The following is a 22392-nucleotide window of genomic DNA, read 5'->3' on the forward strand; positions in this document are numbered from 1 at the left end:
CAAGGCAAGAGACTTTCAGAGGTGGTTTGCCATTGCCTACTTCTGAGGAGGAACCCTGGACTTCCTTGGTGTTCTCCCATCCAAGCACTAACCAGGGCTGACCCTGCTTAGATCCCGAGATCTGATGAGATCAGGCTAGCCTGCACCATCCAGGTCAGAGTAAGTATATTTGTAGTTTCCTTGAAAATTACCATATGACTTTTTTCCCAGGTACATTATCAGGAAAAAACAATGAGCTAGGATACTTACTGGGAGTCACTTTCAGAAGGGTTCCTTTACCGAAGATTAACTTATCTGCGCTACCATACCCACAGTGATCTGAAGCCCCTCAAAAACTCCTAGCACTTTGTCACCTGATATCTTTTAAGGCATCACTCCTAAAGGAAGAGCTGAAATGAAAATCCACTAATATTCAGAACTCGCTGAATTCTGAGTAGCATCTAGCACCAACAGTATTTAATTTAAAATATGCTAGGAGCAATGGTAGAATCCTAAATAAACATCAGTGTTTAGTTAAAAAAAAACATAGCAATTTATGGTCATCCAAAGTGAAGAGATACTTTTGTGTCTACAGTTTTTTTATACAGCTTCTACCCAAAGAGATTTTTTTACTAGACGTTACTGGCCACTGATCATACGTCTCAGCCCCCCCCCCCTCCCCACCTGTTTTAAGCACCTAGAGGAAAAGCTTTCAACATTTTTAATTGATCTAGTATAAGGAGTAACCTTCCCTGACCTGGATGGTCTAGGCTAGCCCAATCTCATCAGATCTCGGATGCTAAGCTGGGTCAACCATGGTTAGTACTTGGATGGGAGGCCACCAAGGAAGTCAGCATTTGTACCCAGAGGCAGGCCATGGCAAATCACCTTTGAATGTCTCTTGCCTTGAAAACCCTACAGGTTCACCATAAGTCAGCTGCAACTTGATGGCAAAATAAAAAAAGAGGAACCACAGAATCTCGTTCTATGAAATGGTATTAATGTCAGACTGTCTTTTCAAAAACAACCTTTCTGTACATCCAATCACTCTCTCTTTCTCTTTCATGAACACACTTCTCACCTAGTAGAATATCTATCAGTAGGTTCTCTCCTCTTTCCTCTGCCCTGTTCCAGCCATGGTTTTCCCCAAACCATTTGTGTGTGTTAAGTGCCATCAAGTTGCTTCCGACTCATGGCGACCATATGTCCTCCAAAATGTCCTATCTTTGTCAGCCTTGCTCAGATCTTGCAAATTGAAGGCTGTGGCTTCCTTGACTGAGTCAATCCATCTCTTGTTGGGTCTTCCTCTTTTCCTGCTGCCCTCAACTTTTCCTAGCATGGCTGTCTTTTCCAGTGACTCTTGTCGTCTCATGACGTGACCATGAGACCAAACTATTTAGGGATGTAGAAAAATTAAACTGAGGTTTCCACAACCAGCTCCAAGCCTACAGCCAGCATGCAGGCACCACACTGGTTCTAGTTTGTAATCTTCTCCTGTTCTCAGCAACTACTCCTGCCTTCTAGACAAACATCTGTCAAAAAATGGCTGTATTTTAAAACAGCCACAAAAGGGCATCACCATTATACATACTTGGGCTGACAGTTAAGCGTGTCCCCACTCCAAAATGAACTCGGTAGTTGCCACCTCCTGATGCACACCCCAATCAAAGGCTTTACAGATTGTTGGGATCTGCTAAATTGGCTGCAGGAGTTGCCAGGGATTTGTATTCAGTCCTACAACCCCAGGGCATGGTCCAATCCTTAAACTTGGATTAATTCCCACAGAAGAACCCTGCTGAGTCACCATAAGTCAGCTGTGACTTGGCAGAACTTTCCGCCACCATAAGGAGTCAAGATGCCTTGGAGGAACTGACGATACTTTACTAACTAGCCTTGTCTCAGGTTGTTCTCCTTATGTTTTACTTCTGCAGGATAGAGTCAAACCAAGTCTTGCGAGGTGGGATGGGGCAGGGTATTGTGAACTGTCACACCTTCCATCATGGAAAAAAAAATCTGAAACTTACTTGGCATTACAAGCAGTCTAGTCCCAGTTCCAAAGATCAGCTTCAAGTTTCCACTTGAGGACCACTGTGTTTCCTGCCTTGGCAAAAAATTGCCCGGCGTGCAAGGAACACACTGGGTAAAGAGTGAGGTAGGGCAGGGAAATGGTGGCATTTCCATCATGTCTTTAAAGGAAATCATGTTCTAAAATCCCACTCAAACATTTTGGAGAAAATTCACTTTCTTCTCTTCACCAGCATTTTGAACGGAGAGTCCATTTGGACCACCAAGGAAGGCTCTGAAGAGGAAGGCATATCACCTCTGCTTCTCACTTGCCGTGGAAGCCCCTTGCTGAGATCAGCATCAATTGGTTGCAACTTTACAGCACATACATACATAATGTATGTGTGAAATCAACTGAAATTAATATGTGATAGGGAACATTATGTGCTATAGAACCCCATGAACATATGAAGCTGCCTTATACTGAATCGGACCCTTGGGTCCATCAAAATCAGTACTGCCTACTCAGACCAGCAGCGGCTCTCCATGGTCTCAGGCAGAGGTCTTTCACATCCCCTACTTGCCTAGTCCTTTTAACTGGAGATGCCAGGGATTGAACCTGGGACCTTCTGCCTGCCAAGCAGATACTCTACCACTGAGCCACAGCCCCTCCCCAGTGTACATGTTGCTGGATCCTGGGAGTAGAAATTAAGGGATGGATAAAGAGATTCACACAGTAGAAAAAATATTAGCTCATAACAAAAGAAAGACATTTGGGGAAAATATGGCTGTTGGTTGATCAATTAAATCAGACTTACAGGGTAGAACAAGCAATCTCGTCCCCGATCCAAATGTCACCTTGTTGCCATAGTCCACACAGTGTTTTTCACTTCTACATAAACTTATGCAATTTTACATCTGTCAAGTTTCATCTGAGAAAATGCCCAGGGATTGTTAACCAAAAATATGCATCAATGTGGTAAATATTAGAACAACTAACTAAATATTAATTATTTGGCAAATAAGTTCTGTTCCAGGGGAAAAAAAACCTTCTCCTGTGTCCACAATTTAAAAGCTGGTAGGATCCAACCCCAAATCATTAGGGTTGTTGTGTATAGGGCAGGGAAGACGGGCACACTGGAAGGAATTAAGAGCTGAAACTTACTTGGCATCACTCTCAATCTGGTGCCAGTTCCGAATGTTAGCTTTTGATACCCAGTATCCACCCACAGTGTTTTCTGCCTTGACAAAAATTGGCCTTTTGATATCATTTGGTTAAAAAATCCTTATGGTCTAGGTGAGTATTTATAAAATACCAGTGAACACTGGCAGTGCAATTCTAGAGTAACACCCTTCTAAGCCTATTGAAGTAAATGGGCTTGGAGGGGTGTAACTGCTTAGAATTTCTCTGTGGTTCACCTGCAGTTGCTATTGATGATTAATCACACTACATTGTTGCCCCTTTTCACATTTCCCCCCCAAAGAAAATGAGCCAGGATACTTACTAGGAACCACCTTCAGGAGGGTTCCTTTACCAAAGATCTGCCTTTCTGTACTTCCATACCCACAGTGATCTGAAGCCCCTCAAAAACCTCTAGCACTGTATCACCTGGTATCTCTTAAGGCAGCGGTTCCCAAACTATGCTCCACGGAACACTAGGTGCTCTGCGAAACATCTCCTAGTGCTCTGTGAAGAGACCAGAAAGAAAAATAAATGAAATAAATGTGACAAGATCTCAAAATTGTGATTTTTGTGTGGCTATGAACTGTGTGTAGGTAAGTATCGAGTAGAAATACTACTATCGTTCGGTTTAGTATATAGGTGCTAGGTGAAAAATTAGACCTCCGTGATGAATTTCTCTCCTGAAAAGTGCTCCATGACTCAAAAAGTTTGGGAACCACTGTCTTAAGGAATCACTACTGAAGGAAGAACTGAAAATTCCACATATATCCAAATTTCTAAATATTCAGTCAATTCTGAACAGCACCCAACACCATCAGTGTTTATTTAAAAGTATGCTAGGAACAATGGCATCCTAAAACTTAGCAAATTTATGGTAATCCAAAAAGAGGAGATACACTTTTGTCTACATTTTTTTTATATAGCTGGTACTTGAAGATGTTTCTTGACCAGGCATTGCTGACTGCTGATCATGAAGTCTGAGGACCACCCGCCTGTTTGAAGCATCAAAAGGAAAAGCTTTGACCATTTTTAATTGATCCGGTGAAGGAGTGAACATGCCTTGGAGGAACTTAAGATACTATACTAACTAGTCTTGTCTGTAGGTTGCTCCCTTATGTTTTATAGGATAAAGTCAAGCCATGCCATGTAGATGGATGGGGTGGGGTGGGAGAAGATGTTCTAGAGTGTCACACACTATACCATGGAAGAAGTCTGAAACTTACTTGGTATCACAAGCAATCTAGTCCCATTTCCAAAGACTTGCTTCCAGCTGCCACTGGTGGACCACAGTGTTTCCTGCCTTGACAAAAACTGCCAGAGGCACAGGGCCATGCTAATAAAAGAGTGTAAATAGGACCCAGGAATGGCAACGTTCTCACCATTTTTAGGTAACTGTATTCTGAAATCCCACTTCCAAATTTTGGAGAAAACTCACTCCCTTCTCTTCACAAGCAACTTGAACAGAGAGTCAGTTTGGTGTGAAGGTTAGAATGTTGGGCTATAACCTGGGAGAACTTCCTGAGCATAGACAGACTGGTGAGAATTGATGGATTTCTTGGCACCCAAAATGTCTCAGACATAATTAACCATTAGCACATGTGGGTTTGTTTGTTTTTGTCCCATCATCAGAAGAGAAAGTGAACCATGGGACTTACTGGAGGTCACCTTCAGATTGTGGGGTCCCTCAAATGATATGGGGTCCCTCAAAATCCCCTAGTAGGCTGACCACCATAGCTGGACTACCTTATCTCTTTTGAGTTCTGAAACAAAAGCTTGACTGAAATCCTATATACATTTGGAATCCATGTACATTTTGCTACTTAGATCCACCCATGGTATGGACACAAAAATCATCCCATAAATAATTCAAATATCAGATCCTAAAAACATATTTTGAGCTTTTTCTTTTCCAGATATTCACCTACCAATTAAGACATTGAGAACTGACACACACACACACACACACACACACACACAAATTCCTCATTTTCTAATCAGAGATTTCTCCCCACAAACCCAGTTTATTCCCATTCCACCTAAACCATTCTGCTTCTGTTTTTTGCTGGAGGAAGGCTCCAAACTTAATTGAGTGGAGTAGTTGGATATACTTCCTTCTTTCAACACTATCCACTCATTTAGTCATTTATAGAGACTAATGTTTATTATGGGATACGGAGTAGCCCAATCTCATCAGATCTTGGAAGTTAAGCAAGGTTGGTACCTGGATGGGAGACCACCAAGGAAGGCTCTGCAGAGGAAGTCAATGGCAAAGCACCTCTGCTTCTCACTTGCCTTAAAGCCCCTTGATGGGATCACCATAACTCGGTTTCAACATGACAGCACATACATACATAATGTATGTGTGAAATCAACTGGAATTGATATGTGGTAGGGAACATTATGTGCTATTTAGAGTCCCAGTGTTCATGTCACTGGATCCTGGGAATAGAAACTATGGAATGGATAAAGAGATTAACAGAGAGGAGACAAAATATTAGCTGATAAGGAATGACAAGACATTTTTGGGAAATATAGTTGTTCGTTAACCAAACAAGGCAGACTTACAGGGTCGGACAAGCAATCTCGTCCCTGATCCAAATGTCACTTTGTTGTTATAGTTCACACCACACACTGTTTTTCACCTCTACGTAAATGCTACATCTGTCAAGTTTCATGTGAGGAAATGCCCTGGGATTGTTAACTGACAACAAGCATCAATCTGGTAAATATTAGAACAAATGAATAAGTACCAGTTGCTTGGCAAAGCCATTCTGTTCCAGGAGAAACCTACTTCTGTGGTGTCCACAATTTAAATGACTTTTTGGAGGACTGAGAAATAGCAACATCCTTTCCCACAAATTTAAGATTATCTGTCTTGTGAATGTTATATTTCCATCTAGTTTCCATGTAGACATTAGGAAGAATTTTCTAACAGTTAAAGCAGTTCCTCAGTGGAACAGGCTTCCTCGGGAGGTGGTAAGCTCTCCTTCCCTGGAGGTTTTTTAAGCAGAAACTAGATGATCATCTGTCAGCAATGCTGATTCTATGAACTTAGGCAGTTCATGAGAGGGAGGGCATCTTGGCCATCTTCTGATAACTGGGGATGTGTGGGGGAGGTAGTGTGAATTTCCTGCATTGTGCAGGGGGTTGGACTAGATGACCCTGGTGGTCCCTTCCAACTCTATGATTCTATGTCCTATGTCAATTTCTCTGTTTTTGTGGACTCACAGAAGTCAATAGGACACTGCCTTTGTCTAAGTTTGTGATTCATTCAACATGAAACAGTTCTAAACTCCACTGATTTTAGTGGGAGAGATTTAAGCAGGTGCTTAGCCTGGGTAGGGTTTAAAAACTTACAAAAGGCCCAGAAAGCAATTGCACATCTCCAGTGCTTTTGTGCTTCACCTAGTACACTTCCAGTGCTCCTTTAAATGTATACCAGAAGAAGTAGACCCAGACTCCTACACCATTTCTTTATGGCCTAGTAAGGAAAGATGAATGGTTGTAACTTACTTGGTGTCACAACCAGCTTAGTCCCACTACCAAAGATCAGCTTCCAGTTGCCATCATACCCACAGTGCATCTTTCCTTGACAAAAATTGGCTGAGGCACAAGAAGAAGGAACTAAGAAGCACCGGTGCTCAGCATGTAGAACTAGAGGAGTTAAGTCTGGGTGGTAGAGATGGCTCCAGGTTCAATCCCCAGCAAATCCAGATAAATTGATCAATTATATGGACAGTAATCTGATACAAATTCTTATGTTCTCATAGTCAACTAAATAATTTAGAGCAGTGTTGTAAAAAGCCAATATCTGAGTTGAGGTAAGAAATATAGCTTTTCTCAGATTTCTTGCTAAAAACTCCACAGTGGCCACTGGTCAACAGCAGTTGCCCTTAATTATTAGCAAAATCAATGGTTCCAGTTTGACATTAAGCACAAAGACCCAAGCCATGATACTTACTGGGATTCACCTTCAGAATGGTCCCCTTGCCAAAGATCACCTTGTATGTATTTTCATACCCACAGTGATCTAGAGCCCCTCAATAACCTCTAGCACTTTATCATCCTTGGCTACATCCCATGCCAATCACTTCCAAACCAAGAGCTGAAATTCAAATATCAAATTTTGAAATTCAGATTATGAGATTCTCAGGCTTTTCAGAGGGCTACATTAAACTGAGAATAAGAACTGCCACATAGAAAATTTACATTTAAGAAACAGGAGTGAATTTTTATCTCCCATATAAGTCCCCCCCCCAATAGTTCTCTCTGCAACAGGCCATAATCCACTCAAATAAATAACTTTAAACCCCTATCCATTTTAAGTGGGAAAGTTAAACATGGTAAGTATTTAAATTAAAAGTATACTCATAGCTACAGGAACAGTCAATTACTAGCCTATGTAGGACTGTGTGAAAGCAATGAACTTTTTCCTAGGGTTTCTGCATAGCTAACATCTAAAGATGTTTCTTCAGTGAACGTTGATGGCTAGAAGACAATTGCTTAAATATGGGCAGTTGGCGATATTCCCAAGTACCTGAGAGATGGAAAAGGAACCTTCAGATAATTTTTTAATGTAACCAATGAAAGAGAGAGGTCTGGAAACACTCGTGATTTGGGGAAACTGATGCCACTATATGGCATAGCACTGATGTTCTAGTTCCTTCTCTATGCTCATCTCGTATAAGGAAAACACATTCCTCTTCACTGCAGCTTCAATCCTGTCTGGCTTCTGTCCTTGCAAATCCCACTGCCCCCAACATAGCATTTCCAGTGTTCCAAAGGGGCGTGCTTCAACTATGTGGAAGGATCCAATCCCAAATTTTTAGGGTTGTAAATGTGGAGGTCAAGGAAGGACACATTGGAAGGAATCAAGGGTTAAAACTTACTTGGCATCACCCTTAATCTGGTGCCAGTTCCAAACATTGGTTTATTGTACCCGCTGTCAAGCCCACAGTGTTTTCTGCCTTGACAAAATGGACCCTTTGGTATCAGGTAGAGCAAGCCTTATGGTCCAGGTTAGTATTCATAAAGTACCAGTGTTTTCAAAATGGTTAGATAATAGAGCCCTGATCTGGATGGCCCAGGGTAGCCCAATCTCATCCAATCTCAGAAGCTAAATCGGGTCAGCCCCGATTAGTCCTTGGATCAGAGACCACCAAGGAAGCCCATGATCACTAGGCAGGCAATGGCAAACCTCCTCTGTTTATCTCTTCCCTTGAAAAACCTACGGGGTTGCCATAAGCCGGCTGCGACTTGATAGCACTTTCCACCACCAAGATAATAAACAAGAGCTATTCCCAATGTCATTTATTCCGAGAAACCCCACAAGGAACACTGGCAGTGAAATCCTAAGCACAGTAACCCCCTTCTAAGTCTATAGAAGTTGGTGGGCTTGGAGAGACATAACTCATTGCATCGTGATTCACTTGCAGTTGACGCTAATGATTTATCACCCAACATTTTTGCCCATATTTCCAATGATCTGGACCCCCTAATAAAACATCTACCACTACCGAACCCCCTACATGTACCACCTCGGAAGGAATTAAGGGCTGAAACTTACTTGGTGTCACCATCAACCTAGTCCCGGTTCCAAATGTGAGCTTTGTGATGCCAGTATTAGACCCACAGTGTTTCCTGCCTTCACAAAAACTGACCTTTTCAGATCACCATTCAGAGCCATTCTTATGATCCAGGTTAATAGCCATAAAATGCCAATGTTTTCAAAATGATAAAATAATGGGATGAAAAAGAGCTGTTTCAAATTGGATGTATTACTAGAAACCCCACCATAAATGCTGGTGGTGTTATCCTTCACAGAGTAACACGCTTCTAAGTCTATTGACATCATTGGGTTTGGAGAGGTATAACTCTGTTTATGATTGCACTGTGGTTCCCCTGCTCTTAATGATTAATCACACAACACTGTTGCCCATTTGACACATTTTTTTGCAAGGAAAATGAGGCATGATACTTACTGGGAACCACCTTCAGAAGGGTTCCTTGCCCAAAGACCTGCCTTTGTCCACTTCCATGCCCACAGTGATCTGAAGCTTTTCAAAAACCTCTAGCCGTTTGGATGCATTGTGGTAGAGCATCTGCTCAGCATGCAGAAGGACCCAGGTTCAATCCCCAGCATCTCTAGTTAAAAGGCTTTGATAGCAGGTGATGTGAAGGACCTCAGCCTGAGATTCTGGAGAGCCACTGACCAAGTAGAAAATACTGACCTTGATGGACCGAGGGTCTGATTCTTATAAGGCAGCTTCCTGCATTTCACATAAGAGCTAAAATCCTACACAGGTTCAGAATTTGTCAGGATTATGTTATGATTTCAAAAAAACCTGCCTAGACCTGGATACAAGCCACTCCATGTTTCAGATTCTCAAATTCAGAATATGAGATCTAGAGAATGCCCACTGCCTAATTTGATACTGGAGTGTATATGGTCTCTTCCTCCTCCAAGTTTATATCAGTTCTGCTCGAAAAGGACAATGGCCATTATCCAGTTCAAGTCGAGCACTTCAAACTGCATTGGTTTCAGTGGGATACTTAAGTTGGAAGGGACCACCAGGGTCATCTAGTCCAATCCATTTGAGGAGGGGCCGTGGCTCAGCAGAAGAGCATCTGTTTGGCATGCAGAAGGTCCCAAGTTCAATCCCCGGCATCTCCAGTTAAAGGGACTGGGCAGGTAGGTGATCTGAAAGACCTCTGCCAAAGACCCTGGAGAGCCGCTGACGGTCTGAGTTGGCAATACTGACTTTGATGAACCAAGAGTCTGATTCAGTAGAAGTCAGTTTCATATGTTCATGTGTTCAACCCCCTGCACAATGCAGGAAATTCACAACTACCTCGCCCCCCACACTCCCAGTGACCCCTACTCCATGCCCAGAAGATGGCCAAGGTGCCCTCCCTCTCATCATCTGCTTAAGGTCACAGAACCAGTATTGCTGACAGATGGCCATCTAACCCCTTCTTAAAAACCTCCAGGGAAGGAGAGCTTACCACCTCCCGAGGAAGCCTGTTCCACTGAAGAACCGCTCTAACTGTTAGAAAATTCATTCTTTCTGTCCTATTGTGCGTTTGTATATAGTGCCGTTAAGTCACAGACAACTTATGGCAACTCAGTAGGGTTTTCAAGGCAAGAGACTAACCGAGGAGGAAGAAAAGAAGGGTTTAAACTTACTTGGGGACACAACCAGTTTAGTCCCATTTCCAAACGTTAACCCAGTGTAGCCGCTTGTAGATGCACTGTGTTTCCTGCCTTCACAAAAATTGCCCTTGGTACTAAAGGGTAGGTGATGCTCTCTGTTTATTATTTACCTATGCTATGAAATCCCTTCCAAGCAATCAGGTGAACAGAGGAATTTTTCCATAAGAAAAAAGAAATGTTGCTCACAGGTATCTGAAGAAGTGATCTGTAGCTCACGAAAGCTCATACCCTGCCAGAAATTTTGTTAGTCTTTAAGGTGCTACTGGACTCCTACTCTTTCTACTTATATTACATCTTAGAGAAGATGCAATATATTAAGTCTGGTTATCCTTTTCTGATCCCTGTTTGTGGAAATGGGCACTAAGGATCCTCTAAAAATTTCACACAATGCCTTTGCTTGGCAGACTTTAGTAAACCTTAGTAGATGTCTGGGTGGGCTTCTCCCCACCCCACTACCCGCATCCCCATGATTGCCTGAATCCTGGGAGTGTCCATCTATGGTTCCATCTCGAACCTTGGCAAGTGCTTTTCTGAAGAGGTGTAACCAGTTGTCATTCTGTAGTGAAGGGTATGGGAGCTGGTTGGCACCTGGTTGGCCACTGTGTGAACAGACTGCTGGACTTGATGGGCCTTGGTCTGATCCAGCAGGGCTTTTCCTATGTTCTTATATTCTTAAAAGGGAAAGGTCCCCTGTGCAAGCACCGGGTCATTCCTGACCCATGGGGTGATGTCATATCCCGACGTTTACTAGGAAGACTTTGTTTATGGGATGGTTTGCCAGTGCCTTCCCCGGTCATCTTCCCTTGACCCCCAGCAAGCTTAGCTCTGCTATTTTAATGCTAAGCTGCCTTAAAGGAATGGACAGAAGGGAAAGGGAAAGGGAAAGGGAAGGAAGGAAGAAGAAGAGTTTGTGTTTATATGCCAACTTTCTCTACCACTTAAGGGAGACTCAAACCGGCTTACAATCACCTTCCCTTCCCCTCCCCACAACAGACACCCTGTGAGGTAGGTGGGGCTGAGAGAGCTCTAAGAGAGCTGTGACTAGCCCAAGGTCACCCAGCTGGCTTCATGTGGAGGAGTGGGGAAACCAACCTGGTTCACCAGATTAGCTTCCTCCACTCATGTGGAGGAGGAGTGGGGAATCAAACCCGGTTCTCCAGGTCAGACTCCACCGCTCCAAACCACGGCTCTTAACCACTACACCATGCTTGAAAGGGAAGGGAAGGGAAAATAATGTAAAAGAATGAGACTTACAGGGTAGGACAATCAATTTTGTTCCAGATCCAAATGTTGAACGACTTCCCGTGTTAAGCACAGTGATTTTCACTTTAGCATAAACTCCCAGTCCTCTGACAACTCCCATAGTGGAAAATATTTTGCATGCAAACAGCCTCAGAGGATCAGAGCAAAGGTTTTTTTGTCTGTCCGTAGTGTGTCCTGCCTGTTCCCTTGTCTTGCTCTCAGCACAAAGTGTGTTAAAGAGGAATTCAAACATAGAAGAGTAGGCAATTTGTCCATGTCCTGCCACCATGTCCTGGGGTGTAGACCAAATGCCCTATACGCCACCTAGTTAAATTCTTAGTCCTTAGCTTTGAAAAGATTTTGAGTTTTACAAATACATCTGTGGTTGGCAAGGGAATACTGGGCTACGTGGACCATGGTCTGATCCAGAGAGAGAGAGAGAGAGAGAGAATGAAATTCGAGGTTTCTCTTTCCCACTAAGGCTCCTACTAAGTCATGCCATTGGATCACAGTCCTGATCTGGATGCCCCAGGCTAGCCTGCAACTTGTCAGCCCTTGCCACCACCACCACCTCTGAGCCACAACTGGCTCATGGCGACCCCATGTTCTACCTCTTGGGGTTCTCAAGGCAAGAGATGAGCAGAGGGGGTTTGCCATGGCCTGCTCCTACACCGAGACCTTGGACTTCCTTGGTGGTCTCCCATTCAGACACTAACCAGGGCCAACCCTGCTTAGCTTCCAAGCTCTGACAAGATTGGGCTAGCCTGGGATATTAGGGGCTGCTCCAAGGCTGTAGATAATATTTAGCAATTTGGTAAGATGCTACCAAGCTTGCAATAAGCGTTCTAAGCCCCGTTGATCTCTTGGCTTAACCGAGCAGGCTTAAAAGTATGCAGGGCTTTCAGGCAGGGACCTTTCTATTTTGGAGATGGTGGTTTTGTACAGCACCTAGCACACTGTCAGTATTTCAATATAATCATATCATCAAGTATACTAAGTGTTTTCTTAAGCCATAATTATGTTTCTAGTTGTGGGCATGCCATGTTTTGTGCTTTTGTCCAGCTAATGCACTGACCTAGTTGGCCCAGGACTGCCCAGTCCCATCGTATCTCAAAATTTAAGCAGGGTCAGCCCTGGTTAATACTTGGATGGGCGACCACCACCGAAGTCAAGGGTTGCCAAGCAGAGGGAGGCAATGGCAAACCACCTCTGAATGTCTCTTGCCTTGAAAATCCTATGGGGCTGCCATAAGTTAGTTGTGACTTGACAGCATTTTCCACCACCATATAGGGTTGCCAACCTCCAGGTGGCTCCTGGAGATCCCCCGCTATTACAATTGATCTCCAGATGACCAAGATTAGTTCCCCTGGATAAAATGGCTGCTTTGGAGGGTGGACTCTGTGGCATTATACCTTGCTGAGGTCCTTCCCCTCCCCAAACCTTCCCCTCCTCTGTCCCTACCCCCAAAATCTCCAGGTATTTCCCAACCCAGAGCTGGCAACTCTGCCACCATAGCTAATACCTCCAGATGTTTCTTGAATGGTCGTAGCTATGGTAGATCTACTGAAGCCCTGGATGGTAGCCACCACCTAGCAGCCACATTTTACCAACTTGGGGGACAAAGGGAAAGAGTTTGTCAGCTTCTTAATACAACCTGCAAAGAAGAAAGGTCTAAGTGGGGATTTAAGGGGCATGTTGAAGCTTTGAATCTATTTAACAGACCTGGGGAGTGGGGATGATCCTTGTCTGTTTCTGGGTTCAGATTGCCTATGATAAACTGTGACCAAGCCTATCATTGGGGGATGCAGACACGAGGAGGTACAGGTTATGAATGGAGCGAACCCTGAACCCCGCACAAGGAAAGGAATTAAGGACTGAAACTTACTTGGTCGAACAACCAGCCTAGTCCCACTTCCAAAGATTTGCTTATTGTAGCCACCGCTTGTGCCCACAGTGTTTCCTGCCTTGACAAAAATTTCTCATGGCAGAAGGAGAACAGCCAGTAAAGAATGAAAACTTGCAAGCTCTGATATTTGATTATATTGTTCTTTGTTTTATTTCACTGATTTTATGTTTTATGATCCCTTCTTGTAACAATTGTAATAATTTTTATGCCATTAAAGGTTTGTGATGATGATGATGATGATGAATGAAACAAGGAAGAGGAATGGCAATATTCTCGAAATTTTAGATATCTGTGCTGTGCAATTTCTTCCAGACACTAGGAAAAGGAACTTCCTTCTGATTCCTTTGCAAACTCATATAGAGGAACTTCTCCGATGGAAAATATTTCCTCTTCTTTGAGAAATAAAGCATCATGGTTCTCCTTGTAAGCTCTTAACAGGGTGAAATTATGGGCCATCCTGGCACAACTAATCATGTAGGTTCAATTCTCCATCACCACCCCATCAGTTTTAGTGTCTCACTTGTCATGTTTCGGGAGTAATTCTCTAGTCCTCATGATTGGAAAAGCATGGGCTATTCCTGTTTAAAATTTGGAGGAGAGCATTGCATTTTTCCACCTCATGCATATACGGTAACTATTTTCAACCTGCCTTTGCTCAGAATACATGTGGTGATACAACAATTTACATGTTAATACTTGAGCTGGACAATGACTCAGCTCAAACCCAACCCCCTTCTGACTATATATTATTCTTCCTTCACACTTGACACTGAGAGACACTGTCCTTCAGTGTTACTCCTCTGAAGATGCCTACCACAGCTGCTGGCAAAATGTCAGGAAAGAAAATACCAAGACCACGGTCACACAGCCCGGATAGCCTACAAGAACCAATACATGTTAATTATTTTTTAAAAGAAATAAGCTGCAAAGGAAAGAGGAGGAGGGGAACGGTCTTCCTTTTAGGTCGTTGGTTGACCCTGAGTGGAAATGTAAATCTTAAGGTTTGTGGGAAAGCTTTAAGATCAATGTTTGCTATCAATTTCTGTATCACAGAGGTAGAAAGGGGGCTATATCCTGAGAAGGTGGGGAGAATATTATCTCCTTCAGACATGACCACTCAAATGTCAATATCACTGACCAGAGCTCTGGTAGTAATTGTGGATTTATTGAGCAGACGTTTCCCCATCTTCAGCCCTGTACAGATATTCATTTCAGGAGTTATCTCCAGTTTCCTTCTTTTTCCCACACATTCCTTTCTGCCTTCAATGAACATCTACCCGAGGCTTGTAACCTTTGCTAAATTTGAATTTATGCTAACTCCACGTGTGATATTTCAAGTGCATTTATGCTTCTCCTGGTGCTGTTGTGCATGTGGGAAAGGCAATTTTAAACATGCTTAACTCAGGCTTCTGAGTTCCCTGCAGGAAGCTTGATTTTCAGTTACATTTTAACTTTCTCGCACTTTGCAGCTTTGAGATTAGATTGCCCTGGAAGAGGAGGCCAAGACTCCCTTTTCAGGCATGCCTTTCCCTGCCATAGCAAAAATCTCATGCATTTGAGGTGATTTAGTGTAAATATATGTATACATACCAGGAATCACCCTCAATAGTGTCCCGTTCCCAAAGGTGACTTCCCGACCTGACCCGGTGTCACACAGTGATCCACCCAGTTACAAAAACTAGATGGTTGTTTACATCCTATCTGTTTGCCTTTGGGAGTTAGGGATTTGTTCCATGCATAAAGTCAAGAGAGCATATCACTTTCATTGTGCATTGGATCAGACGTCATAAGGGGTAACCTTGACTTCTCATACTTACTAGGCAGTACACTCAGCCTTGTGCAAGACCCAAAGGTGAATCTGTGGGCATTGCTCACAGCAATAAAGACCTTTACAAAAAAAAAAAAAAACCCACCAACAACAACCCTAGACATTGTCATAATTTAGTGGAGCCATGCACCCATCAAATAATTGAGCCTGACCTACGGATTGGGGATGGCAGGGTAAAAATGCAATTCAATAAATAGAAAAATAAATAAATTGAGTTTCCCTATTCACCGTTATGAATCATGAACCGTAGTTCTGGGATTCATTCAGAATGCTTTCTTCCATACCAACGATCTCTTTTGTTTCCATCTCTATATTCCCAATGATCTGGACCCCCTAATAAAACATCTACCACTACTGAACCCCCTACATGTACCACCTCGGAAGGAATTTAGAGTTGAAACTTACTTGGTGTCACTATCAACCTAGTCCCAGTTCCAAACGTGAGCTTTGTGTTGCCAATATTAAGCCCACAGTGTTTCCTGCCTTCACAAAAACTGACCTTTAGGGATCACCATTCAGAGCAATTCTTATGATCCAGATTGATAGCCATAAAATGTCAATGTTTTCAAAATGATTAAATGATGGGATGAACAAGAGCTGTTCCAAACTGGATGAATTACTAAGAAACCCCACCGTGAATGCTGGCGGTGTTATCCTACACAGAGTAACACCCAAGTCTATTGACATCAATGGACTTGGGGGGGTATAACTCTGTTTAGGATTGCACAGTGGTTCACCTGTTCTTAACAATTAATCACACAACATGGTTGCACATTCGAGATTTTCAACAAGGAAAATGAGCCAGGATACTTACTGGGCATCACCTTCAGAAGGGTTCCTTTACCAAAGATCTGCCTATATGTATTTGTGTCCCACAGTGATTTGGGGCCCATCAAAAACCTCTAACAGCTTGTTGCTCCCAATGACCTTATAACACTCTAGGATAAGTTCTGAGGCAAGAGGGAAAATGAAACCCTTTGTCACATCCAGAATTGTTCACATCAAGCGAATTGTTCTGAATCTTCATAATATACCCCTTCATCTAGGGGGAAAACCAGTGACTCCAAAGTGATAGATTTTGAAATCTATATTTTGAGAACTTTGCATTTTCAGATATTTGAATGCAAATTAAGAATCAGAGCGCCTGAGAGATGCTGTGTCCAATGCACCTGCCATTTGACAATTCCCCTGAAATACACAATGTTTGTACTATTGCAACTGGGAGGTTCTTAATTCCCTCCCACTGAAAACACAGAGAAACAAAAGGTGCTTAGCCTGGAACCACTAGGGTTGCCAACTGATACGGCAAAAAACTGGCCTGGGCAGATTGCCTAATGCCAACCTTTCAGAAAGTCATTAAAAATAGTTTAATTTTTACAAATAAAATGCACAATGGTTTCCTCTGTTTGGCTCTGTTTCAGTCCCATTGCAATGACCTGGATGAACATTTAAGAAGAAGAGTTGTTTTTTATACCCCGCTTTTCTCTACTTTTAAGGACTCTCAAAGCGGCTTACAATCACCTTCCCTTCCCCTTCCCCAGCACTTTGACTTTGGACTTAAATATCAGTATCACTGACCAGAGCTATGACGGTAATTGTAGATTTAGAGAGAGGATGTTTCCCCATCTTCAACCCTGTGAAGATATTCATGACAGGAGCTCTCCCCAGTACCCCCACCCCTTTCCACACATTCCTTTCTGCCTTCAATGAACATCTACCCGAGGCTTGTAATCTTTGCTGAATTTGAATTTATGCTAACTCCACATGTGACATTTCAAGTGCATTTATGCCTCTCCTGGTACTGTTGTGCATGTGGGAAGGGCAATTTTAAACGTGCTTGTATCAGGTTTCTCAGTTCCCTGCAGGAAGCTTGATTTTCAGTTACATTTTAATTTTCTCGCACTTTGCAGCTTTGAGATTAGACTGCTCTGGAAGAGGGGGCCAAGACTCCCTTTTCAGGCATGCCTTTCCCTGTCATAGCAAAAATCTCATGCATTTGAGGTGAACTAGTGTAAATATATATATACATACCAGGAATCACCATCAATACTGTCCCTTTCCCAAAGGTGACTTCCCAACCTGACCCTGTGTCACACGGTGATCCACCCAGTTACAAAAACTAGATGGTTCTTTGCATCCTATCTGCTTGCAGTATGCCATCTGGAAGATAGGAATTTGTCTCATGCGTAAAGTCAACAGAGCATATCACTTTCATTGTGCACTGGATCAGATGTCGTAAGGGGTAACCTTGACTTCTCATACTTACTAAGCAGTACAATCAGCCTTGTGCCAGACCCAAAGGTGAATCTGTTGGCATTGCTCACAGCAACAAAGACCTTTACAAAAAAACAACTCTAGACATTGCCATAATTTAGTGGAGCCAGGCACCCATCAAATAATTGAGCCCAACTTTCGGGTTGGGGACGGCAGGATAAAAATGCAACAAAAATATAAATACGTTGATTTGCCCTATTCAGCATTATGAACCATGAACCATGGTTTGGGATTCATTCAGAATGCTTTCTTCCTTACCAATGATCTCTTTTGTTTCCATCTCTATATTCCCAATGCTCTGGACCCCCTAATAAAACATCTACCACTACTGAACCCCTACATGTACCACCTCGGAAGGAATTTAGGGTTGAAACTTACTTGGTGTCACCATCAACCTAGTCCCGGTTCCAAATGTTAGCTTTCTGTTGCCAGTATTAGGCCCACAGTGTTTCCTGCCTTCACAAAAACTGACCTTTAGGCATCACCATTCAGAGCAATTCTTACGGTCCAGGTTAATAGCCATAAAATGCCTATGTTTTCAAAATGATAAAATGATGGGATGAACAAGAGCTGTTCCAAATTGGAGGTATTACTAGAAACCCAACAGTGAATGCTGGCAGTGAGACGTCTCCGAGCTAGCATTACTGAGCAACCAAGGCAGATAAGATTAGAATCCTACTATAGATACAGTTGAGGATGAAACCGAAACGACAAAACACACAGATGCTCTTATGAGTTCTGAACAGCCAAGAGTTGCTCTGACAGCTTTACAAGAGGGGTTAATAAGAATTAAAAGCAAATTTGTGGGAGAGCCTCTGAGCAATGCTGCTGATCCGTGCACCATCTTGGACTCCCTGAATGCTGGCAGTGTTATCCTACACAGAGTAACACCCTTCTAAATCTGTTGACATCCATGGGTTTGGAGGGGTATAACTCTGTTCATGATTGCACTGTGGTTCCCCTGCTCTTAATGATTAATCACACAACACTGTTGCCCATTTGACACATTTTTTACAAGGAAAATGAGCCAGGATACTTACTGGGAATCACCTTCAGAAGGGTTCCTTGCCCAAAAACCTGTCTTTGTCCACCTACATGCCCACAGTGATCTGAAGCTTTTCAAAAACCTCTAGCCGTTTGGATGCATTGTGGTAGAGCATCTGCTCAGCATGCAGAAGGACCCAGGTTCAATCCCCAGCATCTCTAGTTAAAAGGCTTTGATAGCAGGTGATGTGAAGGACCTCAGCGTGAGATTCTGGAGAGCCACTGACCAAGTAGACAATACTGACCTTGATGGACCGAGGGTCTGATTCTTATAAGGCAGCTTCCTGCATTTCACATGAGCTAAAATCCTACACAGGTTCAGAATTTGTCAGGATTATGTTATGATTTCAAAAAACCCTGCCTACCTAGACCTGGATACAAGTCACTCCATGTTTCAGATTCTCCAGTTCAGAATATGAGATATTGAGAATGCCCACTGCCTAATTTGATACTGGAGTCTATATGGTTTCTTCCTCTACCAAGTTTATATCAGTCCTGCTCAAAAAGGACCATGGTTGTTATCCAGTTCAAGTCGAACTCTTCAAATTGTATCGGTTTCAGTGGAATACTTAAGCATGTGCTTAACTCTTGTGCACTGAAACCAATGAGACTTAATTTCTTCTATTTCATAGAATCATAGAGTTGGAAGAGACAACCAGGGTCATCTAGTCCAACCCATTTGGGGAGGGGCCGTGGCTCAGCAGAAGAGCATCTGCTTGGCATGCAGAAGGTCCCAGGTTCAATCCCCAGCATCTTCAGTTAAAGGGACTAGGCGAGTAGGTGATATGAAAGACCTCTGCCAAAAGAACTCTGCCAAAAGACTCAGTAGGGTTTTCAAGGCAAGAAACTAACCGAGGAGGAAGAAAAGAAGTGTTTAAACTTACTTGGGGACACAACCAGTCTAGTCCCATTTCCAAAGGTTAACCCAGTGTAGCTGCTTGTAGATGCACTGTGTTTCCTGCCTTCACAAAAATTGGCCTGGGTACTACAGGGTTGGTGATGCTCTCTGCTTATTATTTACCTATGCTATGAAATCCCTTCCAAACATTCAGGTGAACAGAGGAATTTTTCCATAAGAAAAAAGAAATGTTGCTCACAGTTATCTGAAGAAGTGATCTGTAGCTCACGAAAGCTCATACCCTGCCAGAAATTTTTGTCAGTCTTTAAGGTGTTACTGGACTCCTACTTTTTTCTACTTATATTACATGTTAGAGAAGATGCAATATGTTAAGTCTGGTTATCCTTTTCTGATCCCTGTTTTGTGGAAATGGGCACTCAGGATCCTCTAAAAATTTCACACAATGCCTTTGTTTGGCAAACCTTAGAAAACCTTAGTAGATGTCTGGGTGGGCTTCTCCCTACCCCACCCCGCCACCCCCATCCCCATGATTGCCCGAATCCTGGGAGTGTCCACCTATGGTTCTATCCCAAACCTTGGCAGGTGCTTTTCAGAAAAGGTGTAACCAACTGTTATTTTATAATGAATGGTATGGGAGCTCTGCTATTTCAATTCTAATCTGCCTTAAAGGAACTAACAGAAGGGAAAGGGGAATGAAAGGGAAGGAAGAAGAAGAGTTTGTTTTTATATGCCGACTTTCTCTACCACTTAAGGGAGACTCAAACTGGCTTACAATCACCTTCCCTTCCCCACAATAGACACCTAGTGAGGTAGGTGGGCCTGAGAGAGCTCCAAGAGAGCTGTGACTAGCCCAAGGTCATCCAGCTGGCCTCATGTGGAGGAGTGGGGAAACCCGGTTCTCCAGGTCAGACTCCACCGCTCCAAACCACGGCTCTTAACCACTACACCATGCTGGGAAGGGAAGGGAAGGGAAGGGAAAATAATGTAAAAGAATGAGACTTACACGGCAGGACAGTCAATTTTGTTCCAGATCCAAATGTTACACGAGTTCCCGTGTTAAGCACAGTGCTTTTCACTTTAGCATAAACTCCCAGTCCTCTGACAACTCCCATACTGGAAAATATTTTGCATGCAAACGGCCTCAGAGGATCAGAGCAAAGGTTTTTTGTCTGTCCTTAGTGTGTCCTGCCTGTTCCCTTGTCTTGCTCTCAGCACAAAGTGCGTTAAAGAGGAATTCAAACATAGAAGAGTAGGCAATTTGTCCATGTCCTGCCACTGCTTTCAAGGGTGGAGTATACCAAAAGCCCTATACACCACCTAGCTAAATTCTTAGTCCTTAGTTTTGAAAAGATTTTGGGTTTTACTAATACATTTGTGGTTGGCAAGGGAATACTGGGCTACATGGAGCTTGGTCTGATCCAGCCAACAAATGCTTCTGTTCTGATCATCGAGCATAATCTTAGGAAAAGAACAGTTCTCAAAGTCAGAGGATAATGGGGTGAGAACAGTTCCTTTCCCCTACTAGAAGGCCAAGAATGGTCACTGGGTCACCCACAGTTGCCCTTAATAATGAGCGATAGACATTTGACACTCCATTTGACATTACACGCAAAGAAAGTGAGTGAGGGTACTTACAGGGAGTGACCTTGCTATATGGAGGCAGGCAGTGGCAAACCACCTCTGAATGTCTCTTGCTTGAAAACCCTATAGGGTCACCATAAGTAGGCTGCAAATGATGGCACTTTCCACCACCATCCTAACTATCTCAGGAAAAAAAATCATTGGAATCCAAGGCTACAAGAGATTTACTTAATAGCAAATGGTGAACATAAAGAAGGATCTATGCTGAATATAACCAAGGTAATACAAACATCAGCATAAACGGCTAGATGAATACAAACACACTGGAAATCATCCAGGCAATGGCTACTAGAGCAGAGTAAAACAGGTAAATTCCTTGGAGCCGATATCAACACAGCTGGAAGCCCTCCTGTCCCTACCGGAAGTCGTCACAATGGCTACTAATAATAATGATTTTACTAGTAACTCATAACATATGCTCAGACACACATGAAAATACCTTGTGGAGTGACAAATGCAGGTCAATCCCTATTGACAGTGTATCCAGTGCAGGAGAAAAGTCAAAGGGGAATATGTTAATGATTTGGAGAAGGATGCTATTTTACAGACCAATGCTTTCTATCAGGTTGCTGTCCAAAGCCCAACTTGACCTGTTATTCTTAGCAAAATGGAGGTTGAAACTTACTTGGCATCACCACCAGCTTAGTCCCCCTTCCAAAGATCAGCTTATTCAAGCTTCCAGTTGTGCCACGGTGTTTCCTGCCTTGACAAAAATTGTCTGGGGCACAGGAGGAACCATCAGGGACACAGAGGTAGGGGTTGGTGATGCTCTCAGGTTTCTACCCGTGTTTTGAAATCCTTTTCAAGCCCCCAGGAGACAATTTTCCTGTTTTCAACCCCCACTGGTTATGGTTGCCAGCTCCAGGTTGGGAAATTCCTGGAGATGTGGGGGCAGAGCCTCGGAAAGGCAGAATCTGGGGAGAGAGCTAAGCAGGGATGTGAAACCCGAGAGTCCACCCTCCATAGCTAACATTTTCTCCAGGGGAACTGATCTCTGTAGTCTGGATGTCAGTTGTAATTCCAGGAGAACTCCACACCTTGCCTGGAGGCTGGCAACCATATTGATATCCTGTTATCCCCAGCTGGTCTTGGTAGGACTAAATAAGCCAATGCAACTGAGCAAGCACGGATCCAGTGCCCCCTCCCAGTTTAGTGGCACCTATTCCAGCTTTGTTTTTTCTTAAGTAAGTTTCTAATCCTCATGAGCGAAAATGCATGG

At 43.2% G+C, this 22392-nt stretch overlaps 1 protein-coding gene across 1 annotated transcript in view; it reads right to left on the reverse strand.

Moving 5' to 3' along the window:
* Positions 1-22392, reverse strand: part of LOC130490240 (uncharacterized) — a 63427-nt gene that overhangs the window by 14981 nt on the left and 26054 nt on the right. Inside the window, exon 5 of the mRNA XM_056864065.1 lies at positions 6680-6769. Within this exon, the coding sequence (XP_056720043.1) occupies positions 6680-6769 (90 nt within the window). The remainder of the gene's footprint in view (positions 1-6679; positions 6770-22392) is intronic.

Source organism: Euleptes europaea, chromosome 18 (assembly GCF_029931775.1).
Source record: "Euleptes europaea isolate rEulEur1 chromosome 18, rEulEur1.hap1, whole genome shotgun sequence".
In the NCBI taxonomy this organism is placed as follows: Eukaryota; Metazoa; Chordata; class Lepidosauria; order Squamata; family Sphaerodactylidae; genus Euleptes; species Euleptes europaea.